The sequence below is a fragment of the Leguminivora glycinivorella genome, chromosome 1, assembly GCF_023078275.1.
Source record: "Leguminivora glycinivorella isolate SPB_JAAS2020 chromosome 1, LegGlyc_1.1, whole genome shotgun sequence".
NCBI lineage: Eukaryota > Metazoa > Arthropoda > Insecta > Lepidoptera > Tortricidae > Leguminivora > Leguminivora glycinivorella.
In genome coordinates this window covers 9095823-9115360 of record NC_062971.1, presented here as the reverse complement: position 1 = coordinate 9115360, position 19538 = coordinate 9095823, and the positions used below count along the sequence as shown (strand labels likewise).

At 38.6% G+C, this 19538-nt stretch overlaps 3 protein-coding genes across 3 annotated transcripts in view; 2 read left to right on the top strand and 1 right to left on the bottom strand.

The window, feature by feature from the left end:
• Positions 1 to 2941, top strand: part of LOC125232729 (ecdysone 20-monooxygenase) — a 48214-nt gene extending 45273 nt beyond the window's left edge. The window contains exons 8-9 of the mRNA XM_048138491.1: positions 96 to 293; positions 610 to 2941. Coding sequence (XP_047994448.1) covers positions 96 to 293; positions 610 to 714 — 303 coding nt within the window. The 3' untranslated portion in view covers positions 715 to 2941. The remainder of the gene's footprint in view (positions 1 to 95; positions 294 to 609) is intronic.
• Positions 2942 to 9447: 6506 nt separating this feature from the next.
• On the top strand, positions 9448 to 11250 carry LOC125232742 (putative hydroxypyruvate isomerase). Its single transcript, XM_048138510.1, has 5 exons — positions 9448 to 9585; positions 9757 to 9957; positions 10112 to 10396; positions 10519 to 10649; positions 10961 to 11250. Exons 2-5 carry the CDS (start codon positions 9768 to 9770, stop codon positions 11135 to 11137), a joined length of 783 nt encoding a protein of 260 aa, XP_047994467.1. The 5' UTR covers positions 9448 to 9585; positions 9757 to 9767; the 3' UTR covers positions 11138 to 11250.
• Positions 11246 to 15860, bottom strand: LOC125232736 (aurora kinase B). Its single transcript, XM_048138501.1, has 6 exons — positions 15669 to 15860; positions 15374 to 15565; positions 14577 to 14733; positions 13964 to 14100; positions 13605 to 13836; positions 11246 to 11421 (listed from the first exon to the last, which is right to left on the bottom strand). Exons 1-6 carry the CDS (start codon positions 15743 to 15745, stop codon positions 11323 to 11325), a joined length of 894 nt encoding a protein of 297 aa, XP_047994458.1. The 5' UTR covers positions 15746 to 15860; the 3' UTR covers positions 11246 to 11322.
• Between the last annotated feature and the right edge of the window lie 3678 nt (positions 15861 to 19538).

The following is a 19538-nucleotide window of genomic DNA, read 5'->3' as shown; positions in this document are numbered from 1 at the left end:
GATAAGTCGTTTTGGTAATGAGATCTGTACGGAGAGTTGTCACTGCTGCTCGCCGAAAACTCTATTCAGAATGATAAAGAACACTCACTTTCCAGACGTTCGTGCTAGCACATACTGGTGCGGCGTGCCGTCGAGAAGAGAACTTCTGGCGCGCAACCGAGTACCTCCCGGAGCGGTGGTTGACCGTGCGCGAGCCGCATGCATCCGCGTTGGTGGCGCCGTTCGGACGCGGCCGCCGAATGTGCCCCGGGAAGAGATTCGTCGAACTCGAGATCAACTTGCTTCTCGCGAAGGTAAATTAAATACCGCAGTCATTTCTTCGAATTCTTGAGAAACTTTAAGATACGCTATCTTTCGATTATGGAGTCCCCAGAGTGGTGGCAACTGATTGTCTATCTCGGATCTCGGTACGAACCTTTCCACTTTCGGTCTCGAGAGAAATTTCGTTGAGCTGATATCATTTTTTTCTCCCGAAGGTTCAAAGTCTGTTTTAATGTCTTGAGAATGAAAGTAAAAGTATGTAATTATGTATACCTTATGATGTAGATACCTACAGTTGACTCATAGAGACACAATCAAAAATGAACTGTGATATCCGTTGGTTGACAGATTCTTCAGAGATGGCGAGTGGAGTACGACGGAGAACTAGACGTGCAGTTTGATTTCCTGCTGGCCCCAAAAGCACCAGTGTCCCTGCGCCTTGAGGAGTGGTAGGCCAATAAACCTGGCAATCAACTTACTCACGCGGCATCTCAGCATTATAAGACGATCTTTGAAAAGAGCATATCTGATTTGCTTCACATAAAGTATATATCTTATACCTCTACATTGTAGTAAGTAGGTATACGTTACGTACTGTATGTATTTGTGTGCCACTTTAACACAGTTTCTGTCTCTTGGGGGCAATATACTGTTTATAATAATCCTTTGTACCCATCGACCTAGTTATTTAAATCTTTAGTATCTCAGTGTCCGATTGCAATCTGAGGACGTGTTGAGAGTTGCCAATATAAGAATTAATAATATACATCGTCGTTTTCTAATTGAATCCCGAGCTGTAGGTACTTATCTCGAGCAGATTTTGACTTCAGATGTTTTTGGGATTAAAGACAGCCATCCAGACAGCCAACATATTTAGGTTGATTTTTTGTCAATAAAGCCAGCATCTCGCATGAGTGAAATGCAGTTCTTAATGTATGATCGAAGCTTCGTTGCCATGACAGTTAAATAGGAGATTTGAAGACTTAAATGTTTAAGATGTGTTTGAGATTTGATTGAATCTATTAATTGTTTTTGGTTTACAGGCTGTCAGAAATGTTTATTTATAATTAATTTAACCATACACATTCCTGCTTGTGATTCCTATAGAATTCGGCTTTATCAAGAATATATTCTTACTAATTATAAGGTTAAGAGAAAATACGGAATAAGGTCTACTTTAATATAAGCGCCATTATCAAGTCAGCAAGTTTATGTGTTTGGGTTTTAATTTATATGATTATAAGCAGCTCTTTATATTGCACGGAGAAGATAAAAACGCGTTAACTCAGTGCCTGTAGGCAATATTAGACTTTTCTTATGTTGAACGTAGCAGTATCATTGTGATTTGATTACCTTCTTTATTGATTTGAAGATATTGAACAAATGTCACTCAATGAAACGAACTTGCCTATGTTACAGGTAAGGCACTGAGTTAGTGCCAATTATGCCATGCAGAGTTATCGCACGCGATTAGAGAGTTGTAAGCAACCGTATTTTCTATTTGAGGTATTTATTCTGTTTACGTTCAGTATGTTTAGTTTTCGTCGAAAAACAAACTTTAACAGATGTATTGCATGATCCTTTGCCATCGTATTATCTCGGAAACCTTCGTATTTGTCATGCTACTTCAGTGAACCTCGAGGTACATAGCCAACGTCACAATCGCTTACGCTGCAGCTAGGCTAGTCATTTCGGCTAGACCCAGTACTCGTTATACTGGGACTTACAGTACTGAAATAGCAAGACTGACAGGAAGGTTTTTGATAACGTCTTAATTTACCCAAATGTTATTTTTACTCCACTTGATCCTATTAGATTAGATCCCATATAGGTATATGTAGGATCCCATATTGGTAGTATAGGATTGGTACAGTATGCGACGAACTTTTGGACCATTAGGCGCGGTGGTGGGGACAAGTTCGCGCCTCGTATACATACGAGCAAAAACACTACCTAATAAGAAATATCGCTTTTGCGCAGGTAAGGCCATAATGGTCTAAAAGTTTACCACGCAGTATACCTACGGTATACGGGAATACGCCGTGTGGTGTCTAGCCTATAGGATTTGCACTACCTCTGTAGGTAGGTACTTAAATCTCTTATGCTCTCAGAAATTTTCATTCTGTGAAATATGCACAGGTAAAAATCTTTATGTGACGTTTGGTTTGCTTTTCGTGAAAGTGAACTGCAGCTTTTTCGTGTGAAATGAAACGTTATTTTGTGATAAAAGTTGTTGTTGGTGATAGGTACTCATATATTTTTATACCACATTAGGTACTGGAAGAGTCTACCGCGAAAATGTAAGTTCTGTAATACTCATTAGTCTAATCACTGCGCAGAGGAGAACAAGACAAAGATGACCTTTATTTGCGAACTTCGATATTCGCGGTAGGCCACGCATATGTTAGATATAACAGCGTTTCATCATTAGGCTGCATACTGAACTAAATCTTTTTTTATATGGCGATAATATATAGCAATTTATGGCTGTGTTAATATCAAAAAGGCGTATTTTGTGAACGTTGTGAACCGCAATACCTCTTGTTAAATAAGACTGCGCACTTCAGCACATGCATTTTTTTAGCATTTATGAACCTTTAGTTTGTACCGTGGATAAAATTAAGATTAAAGTCTTGCGACTCGAGTGAATAGGTGTAGAATAGAATAGAATAGAATAAAAATATTTTTATTCGTAAGCACTTAACAACGACGATAACAATATAATATACTTACACAAAAATTACCGACACACAAACAAATAATCATACATCCACACAAAAGGGTGTGTGTGTGGATTGAGTGAGCACCTTCCGAAAATAAAAAAAAATATGCTGATCATTTAGTAAAAGTTCTAAAACAATTGTAAAACGAATCTCTGAATTTGTAAAAAGATAAATCAAAAGATACAGCCATTAACATGTGCTCACTCAGTTCTCACAAACTACCAACGAAAACAGTGAATATATTCATTTAACATATAATATTTATATACTAACATTTAGTAAAAAATAGGCCAACCTACCTCTATAAATATTAGATCACCTAGTGACGTATTAAATTTTTTACAAATAGTTTCTTATGCTCACTCAATCCACACACTTTTGAAAAGCCGAATTTTGATGAAAAACATAAGATTTAGACCGCTATTATATGTGTATAGTTTAGTAAAAGTGAAATGGGAATTTGTAAAATACAAAACGAACCACTAACGTGTCAGGTTTTTTTATAATAAATTTTTGTAAGTGCTCACTCAGTCCACACGTTTTGAGAAAGTTAAAAATGTAAATATCTTACGATTTGTAGCACCTAAGACACTCGAAAGTACTTCAACATTTAGTAAAAATTTTTACTAAATATCCACCATCTAATATTTTATATTCGTTGTCTGGTTTTAAAGATATTCAGACATAACTTTTCTCATACAAATGTATCAAGTAGGGTGACTACACTACAGTGGCGGCGCGCTCATACAATCCAATTCCCACCGAGTTGCCCTAGATGTTCCGCAACAAATACCAAAGTTACAAATCACCATTGAAATAAAAAAAACATACTTATAATTAAAACATTACGTATTGCCTCACAAATAATAACACCATTTGCTTAAATTCAAATAATTATGTACCTAAAATTATCGGGCGCGCGAACGCGAAGTGAAGCTACTTATGCCTAAGCTTTCATATTCATTCATGGTCACTCCACACAGATATAAAAATCACGCACACGCTGATAAAGACAGCCCGCTCAACTAAACTCCAAAGCAACTCGGCTTCTTATCGAGTTATTCATTTGAATAAAAACCGTAAACAATGCGTTATAAGGTTTATATTTGAAAACACGCACATACACATTCACAAAGTCCGCGCGTGTGAGTGTTTGCCTATCGCGAACTCCTATGTACGTAATTTGGGCGCAACTATCTCTTTTACTCTACTCATAGCAGGATTGAGATGACAGAGAAGGGTGACGGCCATTTGCGAACACATAAACAGCCAAGCGCACAACATTCGATGGCTCGCACTTGTTCATTTGAATTTAAAGCTTCGAGTGAAACAAATAAGATTGATATCACAGTGTAATAATTGCATGCTAAATATTGCCATACTAAAATTATAAATGTATTAATGGGTAAATTTTTATTGTGTTTTGTTATCGCACATATATTTATTTTAAATAAAAGCCTTTAAATATTGATAGTTTCTATTAAAAACCCGAGAATCTTATTTAATTTAAGTTTAGTAATGTGATAATGAACGTTTCTTCATCAGATATACTTTGTATGAAAAGGTTTTTAAATTCGTGGGTGAAAATGGAATAATATCACTGCAACACTTGCGTCCCGCTTGTTACCGAGGTTTCGTGTGCTTTCAAATGTTTTGTGTTATTCTCTCAGTTTTTTTATTAACTTGCTCATTACGTGCAATATATCAGTGAAATTTAAATGATTTGGAGTGTTTCGGTGTCGTGTTTCAGTGACAGTGCAAGCCAGAGTTTCAAGGTTAGATACTACCTGTTTTTAAGAGATAGTTAGGACTTTCTTTGGTTTGTTTAGTAATGGCAGCGTTAATTCATTTTGACTGTTGTATAATAGATTACTTACTAAATGAATCAACACGTTTTTCGACGCAAACATTTGAAATAGAGAAATGTATTGTCACGCGAGGCCGTGATCGTCCAGAGTTAAATATAAGTTATAAGCGGAGAGATGGCTTTTTTAAGCGCTTTCATAGCGGACTGTATGATAAATGCACTTGGATGGGCGCCTATGGTACCTAATATTAAGGTAGGTTGCGGTTTTTAGGGTTCCGTAGTCAACTAGGAACCCTTATAGTTTCGCCATGTAATCTCAGTAACCGTTAGCACTAGAAAGCTGAAATTTGATACCAATATGTATATCAATCACACCAACAAAGTGCAAAAATAAAAAATGGAAAAAAATGTTTTATTAGGGTACCCCCCCTACATGTAAAGTGGGGGCGGATATTTTTTTCATTCCAACCCCAACGTGTGATATATTGTTGAATAGGTATTTAAAAATGAATAAGGGTTTACTAAGATCGTTTTTTGATAATATTTATATTTACGGAAATAATCGCTCCTAAAGGAAAAAATGTGCGCCCCCCCCCCCTCTAACTTTTGAACCATATGTTTAAAAAATATGAAAAAAATCATAAAAGTAGAACTTTATAAAGACTTTCTAGGAAGATTGTTTTAAACTTGATAGGTTCAGTAGTTTTTGAGAAAAATACGGAAAACTACGGAACCCTACACTGAGCGTGGCCCGACACGCTCTTGGCCGGTTTTAATTTTTTGCTCTGTGTTGCCTTCCAAATATATTCACGCGCCGCCACTGCTACACTATGTCGGCTCCTGATTTTCCCCACCTTCCCATTGTCATATTGAGATTGGAGAGTTTCGTTCGTTCAATTTTGATAATATTAAACTAATACCATATTAATTATCCATCTGCAAACTGTTTTTAGGTTATGTTCTTGGCCTAGTGATGATGTGTATTGTGTAATTTTTATCGACGTCAGGATAATAACCATATCGACATGCATGCATTAAAAAGGACATGAATGATAATTGGTAAGAAACAAAGAATATAATACTTCCCTAGTAAGAAACCAGAACCTGGTAATCTAATCGCGCTAACAGCTGAGCGTACCGGATTTGTAAGTGGGAGCGAGAAATAGTTATTCTTTTCTCGCTCCCACTTACAAATCCGGTAAACTATTATCAAAATTGAACGAAACTCCCCAATCTCAATATGACAATGGGAAGGTGGGGAAAATCAGGAGCCGACATAGTGTGGTCACCCTACTTGATACATTTGTATGAGAAAAGTTATGTCTGAATATATTTAAAACCAGACAACGAATATAAAATATTAGATGGTGGATATTTAGTAAAAATTTTTACTAAATGTTGAAGTACTTTCGAGTGTCTTAGGTGCTACAAATCGTAAGATATTTACATTTTTAACTTTCTCAAAACGTGTGGACTGAGTGAGCACTTACAAAAATTTATTATAAAAAAACCTGACACGTTAGTGGTTCGTTTTGTATTTTACAAATTCCCATTTCACTTTTACTAAACTATACACATATAATAGCGGTCTAAATCTTATGTTTTTCATCAAAATTCGGCTTTTCAAAAGTGTGTGGATTGAGTGAGCATAAGAAACTATTTGTAAAAAATTTAATACGTCACTAGGTGATCTAATATTTATAGAGGTAGGTTGGCCTATTTTTTACTAAATGTTAGTATATAAATATTATATGTTAAATGAATATATTCACTGTTTTCGTTGGTAGTTTGTGAGAACTGAGTGAGCACATGTTAATGGCTGTATCTTTTGATTTATCTTTTTACAAATTCAGAGATTCGTTTTACAATTGTTTTAGAACTTTTACTAAATGATCAGCATATTTTTTTTTATTTTCGGAAGGTGCTCACTCAATCCACACACACACCACAAAAGGCTAAGAGAGAAAAGTGCCACGAAATGGTCTCATCTCAGCATGTAGCTGGTATATTAAATTATTTTTAAAGGTATTTCAGATACTGATTGCATTGGTTCTGCATTATGTTTTCGTATGACTGAATTGTTGGTTACCTGCCTTCTTTGATATAAGTTTTATTAGTGTTGGTCTCATAAAATTATAAAACTATACTATAAAAAAGAAAATCAATATTAACCTATCCATTCACATCGCCTATTCACTATTTATCAAATAATATATATGATTAGACATATAGGGTGACCTAAGGTCCAATGAGTATATAATGTTCTTATGTAAGGTACATACAGTTGCTCAAACATATTTTGGCGCTAAATTTATATATTTTTAATCTGATGTGTGATATCCTTAAATATTTACATACCGCATAGCCTAAGCCTGACCAAGCGCGACATTATGTTGCAAAGTGAGTGGATTTCTTGTTATTTGTACCAGTAATAAAATGAGAGCTCAAAAGGAACTTGTCGTGTTATACCATTCAAGCTCCGAAACGTTAAGTACCGTGAAACAACATATGTTCGCCTAGTATACCTAACTTCGCCTGGCGTTGTAAGGGCATAAATTACCGTCTATGATTTAATGCGGGTTCCGTAGAAAACTACTAATTTACTGGAGCGACAGCGATGTTCTCCTCTACAGGTCGCAATTCTCAACTGCTTGTGAAAATTTGTGACTGGTTGTGAAATGTGGAAATTGCCATAAAATACCTAAGCGCCAATAGCGTATATATATATAACCATCGTGACTATACTGTGATATATTTTGTTTGTCACTTTTGCATTCTGAAGCATATCGCGACGGTCTACATCTAACAGAGCCAGTTAATTTAGTAAAATTTGTTCAACCTGAACTATAAATCGGTAATTATTTTTAGCTTTTACTAACAGAAACGGGCCAAGTTATTAGGTATACTAGGCGAAGAGATTCAAGAGGTGGAGATTTACGGTATCTATTTAAAATTATGACAAATAGTCATTCAAATCTTACCTCTGAAAATATAATAGATTTGAAGAATTTGTAATTCAGATGTCAAAATGAAAATAAGTATGTATACAGGTACATTAATATTAAGCAAGTTATCTATTAAAATGTCACTACTTTTTATATAAAATGTGTAGTCATAAGCTATTATAATAATATTAAAATGTGCCTAATAATGGATTTATATATATTGTTTCATTTCACGATTAACCAAATAGTTCCTGAGCCACGTACCTACAGATTTAGGTAAATGACTAATTGCCTCCCGACGATACATCGTATTGTATAGTAGTTAAGTAACTGCATGAATAAAAAAACGTCATAGGCGTCAGCTGGCGCTTTGTTGGTGGGTCGAGGAATGGCAGCCACCGAAACACGTAGGAAAAAGTTGTAAATTCAGTCATGGCCTCCCGTTTCATACTTTGTCAGATGATCGTTTAGAAGCTAAATATTATAATCATAACCAATTGTCAGATGGTGTATCTCGGTGGAAAAACTGTACACTGGACACATGAACATGAACACGCTCCCGAGTTCCGAGGGCTCAATTAAGAGGCTATTGGTTTTAAACTTACAAAAATCTGATACGAACGCTAAATATTATGACATTTCTGAGTTTTCATTGTTATAAAATTGTTTACGAAATGCCCATGAATTCGTACAGTTGCATTAAAATACTTAATATTTTTTTTATACATTTTAACTAAGTACCTATAACTCGCGGCTAATTTAACGATATTCCCTATTTCAACCTTATTTGAAACTATCGATATGGACATCGCTGGCCTAAGTAGGTACTAGGTAAAATTTGTACATAATGTCAATTTAGTTCGCCTGATTTTGAAACAAACTAAATTTATAAATTGAGAGTCAAACAAGAGTCTAAATCTTCATTTAAGCACAAGAGGTACTGGCCTAATTTAAAATACTTGACATAACTAAAAGCGTGCGCAGACAGAGAGCGGTCTGGAGTTCTGCGTTCCGCGTTCAGAGTTCTGCGTTCTTTAGAATGTACCGAGTCTGTAGCAGCAACGCACATAGCGGGCACTGCGGGCAGTCTGCCCGCGGCGGTCAAAGCGTAACGAAACGAACGCCGCGTTCTAGCGTTCTTTTCCCGCCGAGACAGAGAAAGCCGGAACGCGGGGATGTTTGATGTTGCAAACACAGAAAAAATAATGAATTTGTTAGGAAAAGGAAGGATTTCTGAGGTCGAATCTACGGATAGTACACGACGAAATGCTGTTATGTTTATTTTATCCTTAATAAATAATTACAATGTCCTAAAAATACAGCCAGCTTTTATTTTTCTCAATTAATGAAACTATTCATCGACATGCGAATAAAAATATCGAATCGCTGTTCATCTGTAAGGAGAATTTAATAGGTGGAATTTTTGAGCAATAATTCTTCATAGGAAAACGAACTTTTCAGTGACATGTTGCATGTACGAGTACAAAGACACAAACGAAACTAGAACGCGAGAATTTGAACGCCGCTTGTCTGCGTCGAACTCTTGAGCGGTCAACGGTCACCAGAACGCGGAACTCTCTCTGTCTGCGCACGCTCTAAGGCTCCGCGCACACGGGCGACAAAACTGTTTTGTCTTCGTCGCTCGGTCTATGGGCTAGTATGAACGCGCACCGCACACGAGGCGACGCAACTTTTCATACAAATACGACGGAGACAAAACAGTTTTGTCTCCCGTGGGGGGCCTAAACGAATAAAAACTTTACTATCAGCTGACTAAACGTCACTTGACAAGTGACAGTGACAGTTGGTGTAGTGGAATTATCAAACAAGCAGCCGATCGGCAAATAAAGTAGGTAAACAAAACTGTGAGCAAAATCACGTTCAAATAACAAAGATAAAACAAGCGATAGTAGGTACATTGTGGCCTTTAGCCACATTGCGGTGAGATAATTGAAGTGCTGTGATAACAATAATTTATAAATAACACAGAGGTTAGGTACTTATGTGTAAGTGGTTACAGACGAATCAACCATGAAGTTCTGTTCCAATCTTGCGTTTATGTTCACCGAAGCGTCTAATGTTTTGGAAAGGTATGCGTTGGCCAAAGATGCAGGGTTCAAGGCGGTTGAGACTGGGTTTCCTCTGGGTCACACGGTGGAACAAGTGAAGCAGGCCAAAGAAAAGGCGGGAGTAGAGCAAGTCTTGATAAATCTTAAAACAGGTGAGTTCTATTCACGTTCTATCCCTACTATTGTTATTATATAGGTACCTAAATAGGAGGTTGAACATCTTCACGATTTAATTGACATTTAACAGTTAACACAAAAAAAGACAAACTTGAATTATGTTTTGGAATGTTTTTTTTTCTTTCACAGGAGATGTTACGAAGGGTGAGTTAGGAGTTACTGCAGTTCCCGGAAAAGAGAATGAGTTCAAGGACAACCTCAAAGTGACGATTGAATATGCAAAAGCTGTTGGTGCAAAGAAAATACATATCATGGCAGGCAGACTAGATACAGTGACCTCTGAGAATTGGATCACATATGAGAATAACTTGGAGTATGCAGCTGAGCTGCTGAAGGAAAACAATATTTTAGGTGTGATTGAGCCGATTAATCAACATTCCGTCCCCAAATACTTTCTGAGTGACTATGGCAAAGGTTGGTTTTAGTTTCTAGTTATATCATAAAAATAAATTGCTTTTTGATTGAAAAATTGTACGTATACAGTATATTGTATGACATTTATGATTTTGTATATGTATTGTTATACTATTTTTCAGCCGTGGACATCATAAAACGCATTAACAGTTCACATATAAAGCTACAATTGGATATCTTTCACCTTCAGCATATATGTGGTGATTTATCACATAATATAAAGAACCTTATGCCTTATGTAGGGCATGTACAGGTGACCAAAATATTTTTTTTGTATATATGATTTAGTATTTAGGTTCCTTCAATTACACCTATAATAAAACATCAATAAAATAATGCATTTCACACATACAGCAAACAGCATTTCATCAAAAACGCAAACGTTACAAAATTTCTTATCAGGGGGCCGATTTTAGAGTCTCACTGTCACTAAAATACCGGTTGAAAACGGTGAATTGCCTATTATTTTCAGTGACAATTTTCTGAATTCGAACGCTGTGAGATTCAAAAATCGGCCCCCAGTTATCAAATTATCATTATTCTTAAAACAAATTCTCTTTACAGATAGCACAAGTACCGAATCGCAATGAGCCAGATACTACTGGGGAGGTGAACTATCCATACATATTACAGCATTTAGAGCAGTGTGGATATAATGACTGGATTGGTTTGGAGTACAAGCCTGCTGCGGGCAGCATGGCTGGACTCAAGTGGATACAAAACTTTGGCTACAGTCTGTGATTTAGAGAGAAATATTACTTCAAATTATACTGAACCTATTTCTTGTAAAAGATTGTTTTTTTAGTACTTAAGCATTTTTATACTATGTATGAAATAAAAAAGTTTTCCTTCAATTGTATTTAGTTAAAGTTATATTAAGGATAATCAACGCAAATAAAATAAAAATAGGTACTAACAGGCAAATACTATGAAGTTGATGACGCGTCGGTCCTGAACTTCTGAACCCAAGGGTGCTTTTTCACTGCACTGAGAGACAATCTGTCCTTGTTTGAATGCCGGAGCAGCTGAAACAAATATAAATTCATGATGAAAACTACAGTACATATTGATAATCCGGCACTGTTGCTGACATGGAGGTGCCGGAGTAGTGGAAAATTCAGATTGCTGAAAATTAGAGCCATTCTCCATATATTTTCATATTTTTATGTATGTTGTATAAAAAGACTGTGCTAAAATAATAAGTTCAAAAAACATTCGACCATTATCTGGTTTTTAGCCACTTATAAAGTGAAGTCAGACTGTTAATTTGCGCATAGATGGTAACTTGCACTTGAAATTATCTTTGCACTTATTTGCATTTTAGTGCCGGATTACTGGACGTCTCGGACCACCAAAGTTGTTATTAAAATTTAAGTCTGTGGTCTAAGTCAAGTATTCAATAAGTTCATGCTGTATTATGCAATCATACTTATTTACTTCTTCAAAGAGTTTTATATGAAGTGAGCAGGGCCGGATTAAGGGTAGAGCGAGTGGAGCGGCCGCTCTAGGCGCCACATGGTAAGGGGGCGCCAAAATAGAAACTGAAAAATCCATACAAAAAATTATACGTTGCGTGGGCGCGCACATATCACAAAATGGGGAGAGGAGTCGGAAATGAATCCACCTATTGAAAATCTAGATTTGTAATTCAGATTATTAAGTGGAAAGTTGCACCACATTGCCATTTATAAGGTTGCTGATGCTAGGGCGCCGTTAAAGGAGGATTCTAGCCCTTGACGAACCACGTTGTTGTGCGGCGAACGGCAAAGTTACGTAGCTATCAAAATGCAAAAATATGAGTCTACCCGATAGTCCAAAGCGGAGTTCCTCATAATGCCAAAGGCGCAAAACGTCTCAGAGAGGCGCAATTTTATGAGTCACAGCAGATGGTGAGCGAATTTCAAAGATCACTTAGTGGCAAAATACCGAAATGGGCATCCCGACGGTGACGATCGAGTCCGCAGTCAATCTCTTAATTAACTCTTAGTATTATAAAAATAATAGTGATGGCGAAATATAAGGCCTAAAAGTCGGGAACATAGGCGCCCTGTGAAGTCAAAATACCCCAAAATATGTCAAAGACCGCAGCTCTGCAGACGATAAAAGCTTGAAAGTTCGCGGATTCCCCGCTGGCGGGGAATAATTAACACTTTCGAAACCGGGCTCTACGCGGCGCTACGACATTTTCGCTACATACGGGGAAACCCATGTAATCGGCTACGCTTCTACGAGCGGTGTACCCGACAGTCGGGTTCTTGGTAGCGAAAGTGTTAATTGAGTCAATAGGAATAAAAATCGCGCTCGCTTCGCTCGCGCTTACTATTTATAATTATCTTCTCTTTTAGTTAGAACAAATTCCGAATCTGCTTTCCTGACTTGGCCACTATAGTGTTCCATTTTGCTTGTTATTTCACACGTAACTATACTAGGGTGCGACTACAAAAGTTCAACCATTTGTCCCTTTCGCACTCTGTATGGTGAAATCCATAAATTCTGTATTGCGTTAATCTTCAAATTACGGCATTACTATGAAAAAAAATTTCGCGCTCGCTACGCTCGCGATTTATTTTCCTACGTAGTGGAACTTCTTCCCAAGGGCGCCGAAACTCAAACTCGCTCTACCCTGATCGAGTGCACGGGCCGGCGCAGGAAGTGAGCATGATCTGTTCTGTAGAGGACAACACTTGCTTTGGTGTGAAGTGTGAATCTATAGTTTCCATTTCAGGTCACTAGATGGCATGCCTTAAAACGCGCATTTTTTTGGCAAACAGGTATACGGTTCGCCTGATGGAAAGCGGTCACCGTAACCTATGGAATGGACACATGCAACTCTTCTTTAGTCGTTCCCTCAATGCTGAGGATCGTGACATCACATGTCATTCTGCTGAAGACTAGGTCTCTCCATAGGCGTCTGTTCCTCGCCAAGCGCATGGCCTCGTGCAGTTTTAATCGCATGGGTGCAGTAATTTGAGCACACCAATCACACCATCTAGTAGGGGGAGGTGCCTGAGGTCTCGTGCCTTCAACTTTGCCCGTCATAAGTATTCTCTCCAGGCTATCTGGCGGGCGACATGCAACTCAAGGGGTGTCACATGCGCATGGTCCCTATTTACTCGTATATCTAGAACTAGCTTACATAACATTTATTACTACTTACCTTACTATCATCTCATCAGTCCCATAGTCCCATTTTAAGTGAAATGCATACCTTTGATATGAGATCCTTGGCTCCTTCAGGCACATACTCTGGATATTTCATGTCCAGAGACAGGATTTTAGCATAAGTCTGATCCTGAGTCTGACTTTCAAATGGAGGCTTGCCAGTGAGGAACTCATACAGCAGCACTCCGATGCACCAGTGATCAACAGACACATCATACACTTCTCGCTTGATCATCTCTGGTGGAAGGTAGTCAAGTGTTCCACACATTGTTTTACGCCTGTAAACACAAAATTATATTAAAACGTGTTTTACTAGTATTTATTACTAATTCATGAATAGTGATTGGTTATCTAATGCATTCTTGTAACTATTCACAAATATGTAAAGCACAAATATTTTTTTACCTTTGAGATGGTGCATGCACAGACCAGCCAAAGTCGGCCAGCTTGAGGTCTCCACTGAAGGAAACTAGAATGTTTTCTGGCTTGATGTCCCTGTGGATCACGTGATTCTGGTGGCAATACTCCACTGCATCAGCCACCTATGATAAAGTTAAAAATAACATCTAAATTTGTGTATTATATTGTATACAACTTTATTTTATTGGTTGAAAACTTGCAGTCAGATTGCAGTTTATTTTCTTAACTAGTGTGTATAACAAAATCGATTAGTTGCCAAAAGCATTCTAGGAAGAAGAGAGAGACATAAGGCCATACACATTAAGTCTTGACTCTTGACAATGTCTATGGATGAACAAACAAAATAGGATAAAAAGAAATATATAATGAACATGTTTATTTCATTACTAGTAAAAAGTGGAAGGAGGAAGCGGGAGAGGAAAGCCAAAGAAAAGAAAGATGGAAGGACTGTGTGAGAGATCATACAAAATGAATGCATATGAATAGTGAGATGACGTCCGATAGAGGCATGGAAGAAGACATGCTGCTCCGACTGCAAGTAATTGGAATAAGGGCAAGAGAATGATGATTTCATTACTAGTAATCTTAAAATTTATACCTGATAAATATATTTGGCAGCTTTGGCTTCGGGAAAGCGCTTCTTAGGTGCATCAGTGAGGTGTTTGTACAGCTCTCCACCCGCTGCAAATTCCACCACCAAGTAAATGCGCCTCTCATCATGGAACCATGTCAGTAGCCGCAGGATGTTTGGATGTCTATAATATGTAAATTGATATAAGAAATATAATAGAAAATTGCAAAAGTAAGTAATAAGTAAAGTAATGTGTGCATCACAGATCTAGATCACATTATATTATTTGTAAGGGCCATATATTTACAACATTACTTAGCATAAGCCTGGTCCACACTGGCCGCACGCCTCGCGAGGAAAACAGCCGTGCCATTTGCCTCGCCTGAGCAAATTTGCTCGGAAAAGGTGGCAGCCCTCGGTCAGCTGTAAAAATAGTTCTGAACAGCAGATTGAGGTGTGCAGCCAGTGTGGACCCGGCTATTGAATTTAGATGGTAAATGTGTGACTCTATTAGAAACTGTTACTCAATAGTCAGTGAACTGTTACAAAAAAGTGTAAAATAAATGCAAGTTCTGTGATATACACAGTTACACCATCACCTCCAGGACTGCATGGGCCCATTTCTCAAAACTCATCTCAAACTCAGGGGCTCATTTCTGAAAGTTCCAAGTTACAAGCAGAAGTCTCCTTTCAACTTGTCTTAAGAGACATTGGCTACCACTTGTAAATTGTACATGGGCCCCTTGTGTATCAAATAAAAAATAAATTATAAGTACAAAAAGCTTTCTCTGTTTTTTATTATTATTACTAACAAAAGTACTTACTTCAAGTGGGACTGTATCTCAATTTCACGCAGTATTTGTTTTTCACATTTTGATTTCGTTATTTGTGACTTGAACATAGTTTTAATAGCAACAAGGAAGCCTGTTTTCTTCTCTCTAGCTATGTGTACATGCCCAAACTTTCCTTGGCCAAGAGCTGAACCCAATTCAAAATCTCTGGGTGACCAAGTGTATCTGAAAAAAGAAAGGTAAGAATATTATATTTATTCACATAGTTGTGCCTAATGGAAACACTACAGGTATTTATTGGTACGGTGCAAATGATGTGATTACTTACGAAGTTCCATAGGCAGGATGGTTAGTTATCTTATTTTCTAGATCCAGTAATTCAGTTTTAACGGCTTCCACTGCCATTTTATTTTCGAAGTAGTAAGTAAAATTATTGTATTTCCTTTCCTTATCCTTCTATCTTTTTTGTTTGGGGTGTAGTAAAGCCGTTACTAGCTTTTCAAATTTGATAAGTTTGACATTTTGACAGCTTTGACAGCAAGGTAGGTTTGTCTATGGAAAAAATGTGGCCAGGATTATAAATACTATTTCCCTAATGAATGCCTAATGCTCGTTTCAAAAACAACGTTAATTATATAGTTTGACAATATTAGTAAAGTTAGTATGATTTGCATTTATTATGCGAATAAAAAAATCTAAATACTTGACCGTGTGGTTAAAAATTGGCTGCATCACATACTTTTTCTGATGCTAAACCGCAATTTTTGTAACTATCTTATTGAATGATCCAAAGACCTTTACAGGGGACAACGGAATCATATTTTTTGCCATACTAAATTGAACCTTATCACTGAGATTGAAAGGTGATCGTATAGACTAGCGAAAACGGTCCACATGAGAGGGCATTGTTTGGGCTGGTGTCCCTCTCGCACGTGTGGCCAGTGTTAATGAGGTTACCATAGTAGAATCGTCCCACGATAAGTTTGCAACGATTTTCACACCCTCGCCAGTGCAGATGTTATTTTAAACGTCAAACTTTGATGAAATTATGACGTTTACTTAACCCTTGCAGAGGCGGGGCTATTAAAATCTATGCAGACTTATCGTGGGACGATTCTAGTAGTATTTTTATCTGTATTTTTATCTGTGATTCTAGTAGTGTTTATATCTGACTTTAAATATAACTTCTTATATTATTTTAGTGTTATATTCAAACTAGGGTTTCTATATATTTCAAAGAATTGAAAAATAATTATAATGTAATTATTTTGATGCCAATAAATCAAAGATTTTGTATTATTAAAAAATGGGTGGTATTTAAACGAAAATCAAAAAAATAACTTTTTTTACGCAAATATAGTCCAAATTGATATCAAAAATATTAATTGAACAGCAAAGTTTGCAACTCAAAATATTACCTACTAAATACACTACAATATATATTCGTGGCGTGCATCTATTTTAACTTTTAGTAAAGCTTTTTCATGATTGCATCGCTAATAATTACTAACGCACAGTATACCTAGCAACGCTTTTTTTTTTAAATGTAGCTTCTATTTTTACATAATATATAGCAGTTTAATCTAAATGACACAGCATTTTATTCTAATTGCAATCATTTTTTTTATTAATTACAACATAAAGTGACCAGCAAAAAAAATTAAATTTAAAGCGCATTCAGAAAAGAAGAACGGCTTTTTTAACCGCCGCCTAAAATCTCTTAAAAGAAGGTGGTTCTCTATTAGTTTGTATTTATTTTTAATGTTTGTTCCTCGATATTTCCGTCGTCACTGGACCGATTTTGAATTTTTTTTTGATTGGTTGTATATACATACAGATTGGTCCCATTTTTCTCAGAACCCAGTTCTGATGATGAGATCCTGGAGAAATCGAGGGAACTCCTCAAATCTTCAGATCTTCTTCTGCCTTTCAAGGCATACATATGGCGATTTTTGTGTTTTTAAAAGAACAGTATGCATTTACGTACGGAACAGTGACATTTGGTGCAGTGGAACTACTGATGATGGTCAGAACGGAACTCCTCAAATCTGAACGGCACGCTTATAGTGACTTTGGTATTTTTATAAGAACAGCATGCACTTACGTCCAGAACAGTGACATTTGGTGCAGTGGAACTCTTGATGATGGTCAGAACGGAACCTCAAATCTGAACGCCACGCTTATAGTGCCACACTTATGGTGACTTTGGAATTTTTATAAAAACAGCATGGATTTAAGTTCAACACAGTAACATTTATTTAAGTAGTATATTGACTTTTCAAGTCAAATTTTGTCAAGCTTCTATTTCTTATAATCGGAATTGAGGAAACTCCTCAAACCCCGGTATACATATATTGATTTTTGTTGCCATCAAATAATTAAAGCATTAAAAGCAGTTTAAAAAAATACCTACACATTTCTACATAATCCAACATTCGCAAGTAGCTTTCACCAGAACCCCAAAGGCGGCGGTTTTTTTTTCTTAAAACTTATTGACTACTTCTAACCTAACCTAACCCACTTATCTCACAAAAGTTTGTTTCCGTGAGGGTCAAAGTTCTAACCTAATCTAACCCACTTATCTCACAGAAGTTGGTTTCTCTGAGAGTCGCAGTTCTAACCTGGATCCCACTGGCCCGGGAGAGACAAGTGGGTATGTCCGACTCCCATGGACTTAAACCCCTTGGGGTGTTCCGACGCTCGCCTTGGGCGGGGTTTCGGGAACACGGTTGTAGACCACCGTTGCCCCGCCAGCGTTGCCCTTGCGGGCCCGGCTCTTGTGGCTGGTCATGCAGCCTACTCCGCTGAAGGTACCCTTAAAACGCTTGAGGGCCTTCCAGCACAGAAACTCTTCAGGCGGGTGATGTAGCTCCCGGTCCATCACCCGCAAGTTTCGGTTAGGGCGGCATCAGTCTCTCTGCGAAGACTCTTCGCCGCCTGCCTGGCCTTCTGCGGCGCTGAGCTCGCGCACTTTTTCAGCGGCCTCCTTTTGCGTCATGACAACGATGCTAAAGATGGTCACTGCCTCCCACTCCTCTTCACTGCTAAGCATATGGCGTATTAGCGCCGGCAGTGAGAGATCACCCTCTATAACCGTGAACAGGGCAGCGCGAGGCTCATCCCAAGCAGGGCACTCTTCGCGCGTGTGTTGGGCCGTGTCCACTGCTCTTCGATCACAATGGTGACACGCTGTAGTAGGCTCCCTTCCCACCCTCTCACACAGGTACCAGCCGAAGCAGCCGTGCCCCGTCAGGAGCTGTGTGAGATGGAAAGAAGGTGCGCCGTACTTACGTTCCACCCATTCTTTTAGAACGGGCCGAACAACGGCCGCTTCTTTCTGGTTCCCGGCTAGCTCCCGGGATCTCCAAATGCTCGAAGAGCACTTCTCGTGCTTCTTCTCTAGACTTTTGGATTTCTTGAGGGGCAGGCCAGTTCTCTTCCTCCTTGCTGCCGTCACCCGCCAATAGACCGCGGTTTGAAGGCTTCAAGGTCCCACGGCGGGCTTCCGGCTAGTAGGCTAGCTATCGCGTACGAATTGTCGCAGTACGCTCAAGCCACCCTGAGAACTATAGCTCGTTGAGGACGACGCAGAAGCGCCTCACTTTTAGATCTCAGGGTGTCCGCCCATATTGGCGCCCCGTAGAGGGCCATTGAACGTACCACGCTCATATAGAGTCGTCTACATGCTCCTCCTGGCCCGTCCAGATTTGGGAGAATACGCCCAAGCGCGCCGGCAGCAGCCAGCAATTTTGGGGCCAGACGCTTGAAGTGTTCCTCGAACCTACCGTCGAGAACGAGTCCCAGGTACTTCATCGTCGACCCGATGGCTATGGAAGTTCCCCCCACTGTAATTTGGGCTTCCTCCGGAGGTTTATTTCGAGGCCCGTGGAAGACCAGAACCTCGGATTTGTGCAGTGCGACTTCCAGACCTAGCGCCCGAATCCTATGCACTACGTGTGCTACCCCAGCTGTGGCTACATAGGCGGCCTCCCTGTAGGTTCTGCCACGGGCCGACACGAGAGTGTCATCAGCATAGCAGGAGATTGCTGACCCCACGCAGAGTGGCCCCGCGTAAGACCCAATCGTATCCAATGTTCCACAGGAGCGGCCCCAACACCGAGCCCTGTGGAACACCGCACGCCATTTTCCGTCTTCCCCAGCCATCTTTAGTTGGGAATACCACAACGCGCCCGACAAA